The 13,214-nt window shown below is 39.0% G+C and overlaps 1 protein-coding gene across 5 annotated transcripts in view; it reads right to left on the bottom strand.

Annotated features, from left to right (window-relative positions):
- Positions 1–13,214, bottom strand: part of itsn1 (intersectin 1 (SH3 domain protein)) — a 66,426-nt gene that overhangs the window by 16,765 nt on the left and 36,447 nt on the right. For 3 of the 5 annotated variants that reach the window (XM_089012695.1, XM_089012692.1, XM_089012694.1), the window contains 3 exons: positions 12,782–12,905; positions 9,596–9,790; positions 579–700 (listed from right to left, as the gene is read on the bottom strand). In XM_089012695.1, coding sequence (XP_088868821.1) covers positions 579–700; positions 9,596–9,790; positions 12,782–12,905 — 441 coding nt within the window. The remainder of the gene's footprint in view (positions 1–578; positions 701–9,595; positions 9,791–12,781; positions 12,906–13,214) is intronic. The other 2 variants (XM_089012693.1, XM_089012696.1) reach the window with 1 other exon arrangement.

Genomic DNA, 13,214 nt, shown 5'->3' with positions numbered 1-13,214 from the left:
TTCCACTCACTCACTCTCACTCGCTCTCTCTCGTCGGTCACACACTCACTCGCTCTGACTTGCTTGCTCTCTCACACTCATTCACTCGCTTTCACACTTACTCTCACACGCTCTCACTCTCTCTCACATGCTCACACACTCATTCTCGCTCACTCGCTCTCACTCACATGCTCGCTCTGGCCTATTCACTCTCACACACTCGCTCTCACGAATTCGCTCTCGGACACTCGCTCTCTCACTTGCTCTCACACCCACACCTCTCTCTCTCTCTCACACACACACACACACACACACACACACACGCACGCACACACACACGCACACACACACACACACACACACACACACACACACACACACACACACACACACACACACACACACACACACACACACACACACACACACACACACACACAATGCCTCAGCACCGTGAAGTCAACATACTAACCACTCGACTACCAAACTGCGCAACATATAATGCATATATGGACATAAATACAAATGAATGCATATACAGATACAGATATATGTATTTTTTGGGGAGAAAGTGATGGCTAGCTGGTGTTTTTGCCAACCTCTGTGACGAGTTGCAGGTCGTTGACGTAATTCTCCTCGGTGACGATGAGCTCGTGGATGTAGCCTTGGCGTTTCCTCTCCATGGGACTTAGCATGTCCAGCAGGTGCAGATCAGCACACCCTAAAAAAACCACACATCAAGCAATATTCGCAGCGTCAATCAAGTCCAAATAATGTTGGGATACATACCTGACGTCAGCACACACGTCATTCATGATTTATTCAAAAGTACAAAAATAATTCAGGTCTAAGCTGTATTAAGTTAATTGTGTCTACTTCAGGTCTTTTTTGGGAATGTAAATATGTAAATAGTTTTTTAATCAGTGCAATTTATTCCAAAAGACGTGTTCATTTAAAGGCTACATTAATACATGGCATGTTTTGTAAATATCATTTCGAGAGAAAAAATGTTTTTTTAAGATTTAAAGAAAAGTCTGAGAAAAGGCAGATTTTTTTCAAGATTTATTGTATTTTTTTCCCATTATTAAAATTCTATTACTTTTAAGAAAACGTTACTAGTCCATTATTTATGTATTTATGATTTATGATGTATGATGTCGATTGTCTATTTTCTATTGTATACTGTGTACTGTTTACTATTTACTTTTACTATTTATTTGTTTATTTTTTATTTATTGTTTTATTTATCTATTTATCTTTATCTTTATTTATTTATTTATCTATTTATTTATTTAATTAATTATGAGAAATTGTCACATTTGATCTGGTTGTGGCTCAAAAAAAAATCAATATTTCAGAGAAAAAAAAATATTTCATCATTCTGTGCCGTTAAATACTTTAAAAAGTTGATGAAGATGAAAAGCTCTCATGTATTTTTGATGATGTCATATCACAAGAAAATAAAAGTTCCCCTCTTCTCTTTAAATTCGTAATCTAAGTACATTTTTTTTTTATTTTGGCGGGGAACATTGCATGATAAGATTCAAAAATCGCTAAATAGGTTGAAATGACATTTTTATAGGATCAAAACAAGCAGTTTGCATCATGGACGGAAAATAAATCTGAATTTTGATCAATTTGAGGTGACAACAAAAGGTAAGGTCACAATATTGAAGCAAAAACCTACCATTAAACCCCAAAAAATACCGGCAAGTTTTGGATTTTGGGCGTTTTTAATTCGATTTGCTAGACGAGACGTTTGAATTCCTTTTTTTTTCATGTTTGCTGAATGAGAGGAAGGAGCACAAGCACATCTTTGAGCGTTTTAATCGGCAGGACGCGGTCCGATGCGGAGCCTCCCGCAAAAAAAAAAGCTGCGCTTACATTCAATCTGTACACGCCTGGAAATCGAAGCTAAAGAAAAAGCGTATTGGCGTTGGTCGGATTTTCACTGGTGCGAACGAGTGTGAGTGGCGCAAGTCGTGCAAAGCGCACTTTTGGCTCACGGGAGTTCGTTAAAGTTCCAAGTCAAAGACATTGAAAAAGTTCAGAACACCCGCTCTTAAGCCACCATTCAGTGGCGGATTCACAACGTATTTAACTCATTCACTGCCGTTCACAAATTTATTCCGGAATTAAAAATATGACTTAGAGCGCAATTCCCGAATTTATTCGGGATTTGTTTTATCATGCTTGGGTGCGGATAAAGCGCTGGCTATGGCCTCTGGCAATGGTTTTCCCCTTCACAGGGGGGCAGCATTTGCTTTTTTCCCATGTTAGCGCTTTGTTCCAGATTCAGCTGGTGTTCAAGCGCTATAGCAATCAATATGTACTGTATTACGTTGTATTTTGTATAGTCACCCCCATTTCAAGCTCATATAACTCCAAACCCATATCATTTAGGAATTACAGTGAGACCTCAACTTACAAACACCTCAACTTACAAACTTTTTGTCTTACAAACGTCAAATTTATGAAAATTAAACCTTATAATAAGCACTATTTTCATAATACACACCCACCACGGCTGGCGGAGTGATCTTCGGCGGAAGCACACGACCGAACAGCACCAGAGGTTACGTTACCAACAGTCCTTATGGAAGGTGACTCTCCTTCCATAAGCCGTCAACGACCATCAAAAAGGTCAATAAAACTTTATTTTACAGCACAGTTTATTTCTTTAATTACAGTCGTCATGTAATGCGCCTCTCTTTCCAAACAGCAATTCCCTTTGACCTTCGACCTCCAACGCCATTCCATCAAGCCAAAAATGACCATCACAAATGTAAATAAAGTGACTTTATGATACAATGCAGTATATATCTTTCATTACAATACAATAGCACATTTATTATACCTAGAATAAGGTATGTTGTGTGTAGTTTTAAGGCTTATTTAGCTGAAAAGTATATTTTATGGAAACCCGGGAACGGATTATTCCTATTTTAATGGTTTCCTATGGGAATTTTTTTTTTAAGACACACACTTTTCGCTTTACACACTCTGTCTAGGAACCAATTAAGTTCGTAAGTTGAGGTCTCACTGTAACTGTTTTTTTTTCTGATGAAAGAAGAGAGTCTAAGGTTTCTTACGCTGCATTGAATATTTATGTCGTCCTAAAGTCAATATTCTGCGGGTCCTGCAATTGGAGTGACAATGACAAAAACCTTGGCACTGGAATGGACATATGTATTTTTTGCACATCGTCTGGCAGGGAATGAGTTAAAAAACAGTGAAGAAATCAATTGTTTCCATTTGTGAGGGTTAAAGACTAAAAATCACAATTCTGTCATCCGGATAACAAAATATAACAAAAATAGATGGCAATTCTACGACAGTGCTCGTCTGCTGCTACGGACACAAAAAAATCAAGAGGGCGGTCATGTTGCCAAAGTAACAAAGGTTGATTGACATTTTTATGCTAGCGTTTCTGATGTCATCCGTGTGAACAGACTATAAATTCATATTGTGACAACATGTTTTGTGGACGTTTTACAGGATTCAACAGTGGCGTTCAAAGAACGTGGGAATTTATAAAATCCCGAAGAATAAAAGCTTTAAAAATGATTATAAAATAGGTCAAAGCATCTAAAATATATCAAAAATAACCGCCTGACTCATTTCTGACGCAATAAGAAATCATCGGAATGGAGTGACTCGTTCGTAACGCGCGTGGTTGTCTAGCAACAGACGAGCCCATTAGTCCAGGTGTAAACATGAACAAACAGAAAATGGCGTCACTGAATCGTAAATTGGTTTTAAAAATATATTTTTTTAAAACAATGTCATATGTGTGCGTGTGTGGTTAAAATTCCCAAACTCTGTACCGTGTTTGTTTTGAGTGTGTACGTTCGTGCGTGCGTGCGCTCCGTTAAGGGGCGGAGTCTTTGGCTGGTGCGTTCCACATTGGAGCGAGTCCTCCAACAGATAGTGGGTCTTTCTGTCAAGCTCTGGGGAGGGGGGTCGGGTTAGTCGGGCGGTGGAGGTGGGATGGGGCATTGGGTATGGGGGTGGGGGGGTAGACGTTTCAGTCACAGGTGTAAAAATTGGCCCAGTATGTAAAATAATATATATATTTTAAAATAGTAGCAAAGCGTGAATGGAGAAAAGGAAGAAAAAAATATGAGGCTTAACCGGGGGTAAGGGGGGCATAGCATAATGAAAATAGCATGAGAGTTAAGTTATTTGGGGGGGGGGGGGGGCATTTTATGGAGGAATATATTGTCATTCTGGCCCATTTTGTTTTTAGATGGAAAAAAAATATTTTCTATATATTTTTTTTGTTTTCTGGGAAAAATGATAAGATTAATATGCACATATGGGAAAAAAACAGTTTTTCATTCAAAATTAAATGATCAGAAGTCGTAATTTGTGTTTTTCCCCCAAAACAAATTCAGGAAAATATTTTTTTCCAGTTACAAAACGTGCCAGCAAATAAAAATATTCCTCAAACAGTGTTTTCAAATAAAAAATAATCATAATACTTTTAGTACATTTTATTCTGAAAGGTTTACATTTCAGAATAAAATGTACGTCCATTTTTTTTAAGATGGGGAAAAAATATTTTCTATATATTTTTTTGTTTTCTGGAAAAAAAATGTTGAGATGATAGATTTATGTGCACATATGAAAAAAAAACAGTTTTTTTCTTCAAAATTAAACAATCAAAAGTCTTAATTTGTGTAGTTCCAGAAAAAACATACTTTTTCTTCCACTTAAAAATCGTTCCGGGAAGAAAACATATTCCTCGAAAAGTGTTTTCCAAGTAAAAATAATCTGAATATTTTTTTCAAAATTTTATTCTGAAAGGTTTACATTTCAGAATCTTACCGGCACAAATCTGAGCTAAAAAAAGGCCAGCTTTAATCTGATGCAATTTCTTTCGGGGGGGGGGCTCATTTTATGAAGGAATATATTGTCATTCACGTCCATTTTTTTAAGATGGGAAAAAATATTTTCTATATATTTTTTTGTTTTCTGGAAAAAAAATGTTGAGATGATAGATTTATGTGCACATATGAAAAAAAAACAGTTTTTTTCTTCAAAATTAAACAATCAAAAGTCTTAATTTGTGTAGTTCCAGAAAAAACATACTTTTTCTTCCACTTAAAAATCGTTCCGGGAAGAAAACATATTCCTCTAAAAGTGTTTTCCAAGTAAAAATAATGAGAATATTTTTTTCGAAATTTTATTCTGAAAGGTTTACATTTCAGAATCTTACCGGCACAAATCTGAGCTAAAAAAGGCCAGCTTTAATCTGATGCAATTTCTTTCGGGGGGGGGGGGGGGGGGGGGGGGTCGTCATTTTATGGAGGAATATATTGTCATTCACGTCCATTTTTTTAAGATGGGAAAAAATATTTTCTATATATTTTTTTGTTTTCTGGAAAAAAATGTTGAGATGATAGATTTATGTGCACATATGAATAAAAGTTTTTTTTTTCTTCAAAATTAAACAATCAAAAGTCTTAATTTGTGTAGTTCCAGAAAAACATACTTTTTCTTCCAGTTAAAAATCATTCCGGGAAGAAAACATATTCCTCTAAAAGTGTTTTCCAAGTAAAAATAATCCGAATATTTTATTCGAAATTTTATTCTGAAAGGTTTACATTTCCAAATATTACCAGCCCAAATATGAGCCAAAAAAGGCCAACTTGACTCTCATGCCATTTCTATTTTGTGTGTCTCTCTCTTTTTCTTGGAAACAGGGATGAACCGAGCCGCTTCTAAAAATGACAAATCTCCCGTCAAGCCACAAAATGACCCACTATCCACTGAACCACCGCACGGTGACCGGGGCGCCGCACGTGCGCGTTGGTGCGGTGCCAATACAGTCCCAGTCAAAGTCTCAACGCATCTTGCCACATGCAAGATGGCGGCGGCGAGGCCTAGGTAAGTCATTGCTAAACGTTACAGTCAGTCTGTCTGTCTGTCTGAGACTTCTATCGGTGGTGGAGCGTTGGCATTTCCGGTTCGTGTGAGCGCTCGCAGCGATCCCATTGGTTGAGTGGCCTAGTGGGCGTGGCCTAGTGGGTCTCTTTGAGGGCTTTGAGGAGAGGGGGATTCTGGGGAATGATATGATCCTAGAGAGAGGACGACAACAACAACATCAAACAAAAACAAAAATAACAACAACAACAACAACAAATCGGGTGCTAGGTGGGCAGAGCGCACGGCGACGGGCACACAAGTAGAAGATCTAGAGCGGGACATCCCCATAGCACTGACGGGATCTGGAGTATTACCTCATTCGCTGCCATTCCCGAATTTATTCCACAATTGAAAATATGACGTAGAGCGCAATTCCCAAATTTTGTTTTTTTTTTCATACTTGGGTGTCGATAAAACGCTAGCCATGGCCTCTGGCATTTTTTTTTTTCTTTTCCACAAGGGGGCAGCATTTGCCTTTTGTCCATGTTATAATAATAATAATCATCATCATAATCATTAATAAAAAATCAATAATAATCATTTCTAAGCACCTTTCAAAACTCTCAAGGTAACTTTACAGTCACGGGAAAAGTTTTTCTTTGGTTGATCAGCGGCAGCCACACACGCCAGCGTTAACTCAACCCGGATATCACTCAAATGGATAGAAAGCTCGCTAGCTAGCTAACAGATAGCTAATAGATAGCCAGCTAGACAGTTAGCTGACTAGCTAACCCAGCTACATTGCTAGCTAGATAGCCAGAAAGCTATAAGGCACACTTATTGTTTCAAAAGTCAAGACAAAATAAAGCGCTGGTCAGACCTCTGGCAATGTTTTTCCCCTCCCACTAGATAGATAGATGGATAGATAGATAGCCATATAGCTAATAGCTAGTCAGCTATATGTCAGCTTCAGCTTGTTGCTAAAACACGATATAAACCTATATGCATGTATTGCATTGTATTTTGTACATCTGCCTTCATTTCAAGCGCAGATAACTCCAGACCCATTTAACTTAATAATTAACTATTTCGATCTGGAAAATCTACGGTTTGTAACACTGTAATGAATGTTTATGTAGTCCTAAAAAATCAATATTTTGTGGGTCCTGCAATTGGAGTGACAATGAAAAAAACCTTGGCCCAAAAAAACAACTAAATAGTAAATGAAGAAGAAAATAAGTAAATAAATAATAATGATAATAGCAATAATAATAATAATAATAATAATAATAAAAATACCAATATTGTTTGCTTTATTTAGTGTAGTTTCTTTTTTTAATCACTTTAAATGTTTTGTTTATCTAGCCAGCTGGCTATCTAGCTAACAAGCTGGCTATCTAGCGATCTATTAGCTATCTAGCTAGCTATCTATTAGCTATCTAGCTAGCTATCTATTAGCTATATAGCAAGCCATCGATTAACTAGCTAGCTATCGATTAACTAGCTAGCGAGCCATCGATTAGCTATCTAGCTAGCTATCTATTAGCTAGATAGCTAGCCATCGATTAACTAGCTAGCTATCGATTAACTAGCTAGCGAGCCATCGATTAGCTATCTAGCTAGCTATTAGCTATATAGCTAGCCATCGATTAACGAGCTAGCTATCGATTAACTAGCTAGCGAGCCATCGATTAGCTATCTAGCTAGCTATTAGCTATATAGCTAGCCATCGATTAACGAGCTAGCTATCGATTAACTAGCTAGCGAGCCATCGATTAACTATAGCTAGCTATCGATTAACTATCTAGCTATTGGCTATCTATTAGCTAGCTAGCTTTCTATCTGAGTTATATCCGGGTTGAGTGAACGCTGGCGCGTGTGGCTGCTGCTGCTCACCCACAGACAAACTTGTGCTGTGAATGCGAAGTGACCTTGAGAATTTTGAAAAGCACTTATAACGGAAATGTATTATTATTATTATTATTATTATTATTATTATTATTATTATTATTATTATTGCACAGCCATTTGAAATTGACATTTTATATATATATATTTTTTTTACCAAGGGTAGAATTCTGTATCTTTAGTAATTGCATACAGAACTCGAAATTATTTCTACATCAAATATGCAAATTTAGATATTTGAAGTCTATGTACCTTTCCACTTTTTACAACAATTATTCCTTTTTAATCTATCAATGAATTATTTGGCTCAATGTTGGGTAAAAAAATACGTAATTAAGCGTTGTTCTTGAGCACAATCTATTTATAGCTATCTATTTGCTATCTAGCTTGCTGTCTGGTTAGCTCTTTTTGCTATCTAGCTGGTTAGCTGGCTATGTATGAGTTATAGCTAGCTATTAGCTAGCTTTCTATCTATTTGAGTTACATCCGGGTTGAGCGAACGCTTGCGCGTATGGCTGCCGCTGCTCACCCGCAGAAAAACTGATCCTGTAACGGTAAAGTGACTTTGAGAGTTTTGAAAGGCGCTTAGAAATTAAATGTATTATTATTATTATTATGGGACCGAAAAAGACCCCACCACAAAATCAAATGACAGTCGAGCAGAAGATCATTGAAAAACACCAACGAGGTGTGCGTTTGTGTGACTTAGCGTCCCACTACCAGTACGCTAAGTCGACCATTGCTACGTGTGGCTAAGGGTGTTTCTGTGTTGTCTAAGCAATGGTCTCAGGCAAGAGAAGAGGTTGAAAAACAACTAAAGGGGACAGTGTGCGTGAGGGTATTATCGGCCAGAAAGCACGACAACTTCACTCGGATATAAATAAGAGGCAACTACATCAATGACCATCACAAAGGTCAATAAAATGACTTTAATATACAGTACAGTTTATTTATTTCATTACAATACAATAGCACATTTATTATACATAAAATAAGGTATATTTTGTATAGTTTTAAGGCTTATTTAGTAGAAAATTATGTTTTATGGGGACCTGGGAACGGATTATTCTTATTTTCAATGGTTTCCTATGGGAAATTCATTTTTGGAAGACACACTTTTCTTACACACACTTTCTGGGAACCAATTAAGTTCGTAAGCCGAGGTATCACTACGTATCATCACAAGGCAACTATATTAACGACCATCACAAAGGTTAATAAAATGACTTGATTATACAGTAGTTTATTTCTTTCATTACAATACAATAGCACATTTATTATACATAAAATAAGGTACATTTTGTGTCGTTTTCAGGCTTATTTAGTAGAAAATTGTTTTATGAGGACCTGGGAAAGGATTATTCTTATTTTTAATGGTTTCTTATGGGAAATTAATATTTGGCAGACACACTTTTCGCCCTCCACACACTTTCTGGAAACCAATTAAGTTTGTAAGCTGAGGTAACACTGTACGTCAAGACACATGTGTAATGAATGAAACACATGTGTGAGGGGAACGTGTTCAACTCTAGAATTTCTACATCTCTGATGGATGGATCATGCTGAGGAGGCGAAAGGGGGCGGGGGGTGGAAGGCATGCTGGAGAGAGAAAAAAAAACACACAATGCTAACAAATAGAATCATGCGGAAACACACCTACACACAAACATTCACACACACTGGGGTTATAATAAAAGAGTTCCAAAAAACGTCAAGGCCGCGCGTTGAGAGAGGTGCAGTGTCTCCACACCACAAACTGAGGTGTGTGTGTGTAAGGTAGAGAGTGCATGTGCGTTTTCAACAGGACGTTTGTCGTCGCTATTTTTTTTTTACTCACACTGCATGCTGGGGTCGGTGTCGGTGGTGAGCTTGACATAGTTGCTGGGGAAGAGACCCTCGCGACCGTTCAATTCGCCTTTCCACCAATCGCAGTCGTCCTTGTTGAGCACGGTGATCACCTGACCCTTCTGGAAGGCCAGCTCATCGTCGTTCTGCGCCACGTAGTCGTACATGCCGATCACCTGGCACACTGCTTCTTCCGCAAACGCCCAAAAAAAGCGGGAGGGAGGAAGGAAGTGTATTCCGCGTTAGGAAGCAGTACAGACGCTCCCTGACTTACGAACATTGAAGTTATGAAAAACGGTACATAGGAACATTTTTGTTGTAACATATGTAGTATTCTGTCCAGTTGTACATGTAAATATTTTTATTGAACATACATTTTATTAAATGTTTATTTTTCAGTACAAACCAATACAGGTTACTTACACAAGCCTTAAACATGCAACATACTTATATAAGCCTGAAACACATATATGCAGGTAACATCCGAGTTACGACCACGACCGCCAGACCCTTTTTTTATTCTACGGCTGGCATCGCAATGGGCTCGCAATGCGCACTACAATTTTGGCCAACCAGCATGTCACACACTCGCACAGCAATTTACTGCGTGGCTACATTCAATACAGTAGTTTTATAGTGCAGATAACATCTCGGCAACATCTCCTGTAGTACTGTACACTGCTTTTTTCCTTCGGTGACGCCAGAGTCCGAGCGTGTGTGTCGGGCGACCTCTTCTGGCCGTTAGCAGGGAGAGCAGGGTAAGTATAACATTTATAAATGAACTGTACAGTAAACAGTTCTGATTACAGTGGTACCTCGGTTCTCGAACGCCTCACAGTTCGAACAAATCGGAGTTCGAAAAAAATATTTGAGATATTCTTGCTTCGTAGTTCGGACACCAATCGGTGTTCGAACGCCAATACGACGCGTGAGTGCGTACGCGAGGGTGGGGTGCTGAGCGGCGTACGGGTGTATCGCTCTCTCCATGACCTGTTGTCGCTTGCGGACGTGCTGCGTTTTGCTCTAGCGTTTAATATAGGGTTACAAAAGAGTTTTAGCCCCTAATCATGCCTCCAAAGAAAGTAAGTGATGCTAAAAGTGACAAAAGAAAAGTAGTGCGTACAACTATTGCATTTAAGAAAGAAATAATCGCAAAATATGAAGGAGGTGTGCGAGTGTCTGATCTGGCTAGGGAATACAGCATGGCGAAATCTACGATCAGTACGATATTAAAGAATAAGGAGGCTGTGAAATCTAGTGATGTGGCTGTGGGAGTGAGAGCAAGTGTCATTGGATAGATATTTGAAGAGAAAAGAACATCCTGTAGCCGAGTCATCCGTAGCTGTCACGTTCCGAGCGAGAGTGACGGCAGCTGACTCGTCGGAACGTAGTGTAATGTTTGGGATCCCAAAGCAGACACATACTACCCAAGTAGGATGTTTATTCACAAATAAAAGACAACACAGCGAGTAAGAAGGCAGGGGGTGATCCGACCCGCTTACTACGCCAAAAAGCAAATGACGCAATCCCGGAAGATGACATAAATTTACGGGACGCAGGGAAAATACCTCGGACCGGATACACTCGAATCGAAGGAAGAGTCCAGGTACGGTGGCGAGTTGAGTCAATCATCCGACATTGGCGAGGTGATCGCGAACCGTATAAATGCTCCGTGTCCGTGATTAGATCACAACGATGGGGTGCAGAGCTTTCAGCCGCTCCGCTCCTAAACTCTGGAACTCACTTCCACCCAACATCCGCAACATTGACTCCCTTCCTACTTTCAAATCTCACCTGAAAACCCACCTGTTTAAACTTGCTTACATGGTCTAATTTATTATGCTGTTTTATTATTTATTGTTTTATGCATGATTTTACTGTTTTGTGTGTTGTCTTTGTTGTAAAGTGTCCTTGAGTGTTCAGAAAGGCGCTTGTAAATTAAATGTATTATTATTATTATTATTATTATTAGAGAGAGGCAGCCCCGCCCCCGGCTGTCAACTCGGAAGTGACAGGAGCAAAGAGATGGTTTCGGTGTTCGAAAAAAAAAAATCGCTTTTCGAACAGGGTCCTGGAACGAATTATGGTCGAGAACCGAGGTGTCACTGTACATTACAGGTATAGTTATGAAGTAATAAAAAATAATAATATGAAATATAAAATGATAAAAACGACACTAAAAAGGAAGTATAATATTTATAAATGAACTATACAGTAAACAGCTTTGTATACATTACAGGTATAGTTATGCAGTAATAAAAATCGATAATATGAGATATAAAATGATAAAAACGATACTAAAAAGTAAGTATAACATTTATAAATGAACTGTACAGTAAACAGTTTTGTAAACATTACAGGTACAGTCATAAAAATCTATACGAAATATAAAATGATAAAAATTATACTAAAAGATATCAAATGTATTATTCAAGAGAAAATATTGCTTAAAACCAACAGATTGACATCGTATACTATCCTGTCGGCCATTTTGAATGGATTTCGACTTACGACCATTTGACTTACGACCGTTTCGTTGGAACGGAACCCGGTCGTATCTCGGATGTTACCTGTATTTTGTATGAAATGCACTGAAGCAACTTACAAACACATTCACCTTACAAACGACCGTTCGGGAACGTATATCGTTCGTAAGTTGGGGAGCGTCTGTAATGTGCTTGTGAGGTTTTGTCGTATTTTTGTGTACTTGAGCTTGCCATTCTAATGTTCTACTGTAGTATCTGTGACTTGGAGGTTGTAAAGCACAGGTGTCAAAGTCAAGGCCTGGGGGCCAAATATGGCCCACCACATCAGATTTTAAGGCCCTCACGGGTAAATTCCAGGATGCTTGCTAAAGTCTGAACCAAAATTTCAAACTGTCCCATTTAAACCACAATGACAATCAATATTTTTGAGATCAGATGTGAAAATTAGTTGTTAATTTGTTGTGCGCTCTATATGGAATATGTGGAGGGAACTAAACATTCTAATGAATTCCCCAAATTCATAACGGCCCCCCAAGAGGAAACTGTAACAACAATGTGGCCTTCCCGCTGCAAAAAAAATGACTGACACCCTTGACATAAAACTTTAAAAGGTGGATCCGGGCCTTGAAAGTGATGTGGGTGTCAGCAAATGTGAGTCTGGCTAACCCCCTTCCATGTGTGTGCTTGTATACCAGTGTTGACGGGGACCAGTTTTGGCGGCGTGGGCTCGGTGGGCGTGGTCTTGCTCGTGCTGGGGCTGAGCAGCTTGACGTAATTGGCGGGAAACCATCCGATTTGCCGCTTTTTCCCTCGGGCCTGAAGCGCAGAATGTCAAGCGTCCGATGAAAAACGGCATCGTACACGGCTAACGCGGCGCTCCGACGGCTAACGCGGCGCTCCGACAGCACCTCAAATTTCACGAGCATGATTGTAACAAGCGCAAGACGCATCTAGCCATCCGTCCCGAGTTCGATCACGGCGAAGCTGATTGGATGCAGACCATTGAAATCTCGCTAAGTCCTAGCGGTCGATCTTCCCTGTAGTTCAGCTCCAGTCTGAACTCAACGAGGACTTAAGACTTCAACGCTCTCTTCTAAATTGTTTTCTTGCCGCTTCTATTAATTT

This window comes from Hippocampus bargibanti, linkage group LG13 (assembly GCF_051943395.1).
Source record: "Hippocampus bargibanti isolate YZ-2025 linkage group LG13, ASM5194339v1, whole genome shotgun sequence".
Lineage (NCBI taxonomy): Eukaryota > Metazoa > Chordata > Actinopteri > Syngnathiformes > Syngnathidae > Hippocampus > Hippocampus bargibanti.
The sequence above is the reverse complement of the archived record's forward strand: the minus strand, read 5'-3'. Positions and strand labels throughout refer to the sequence as shown.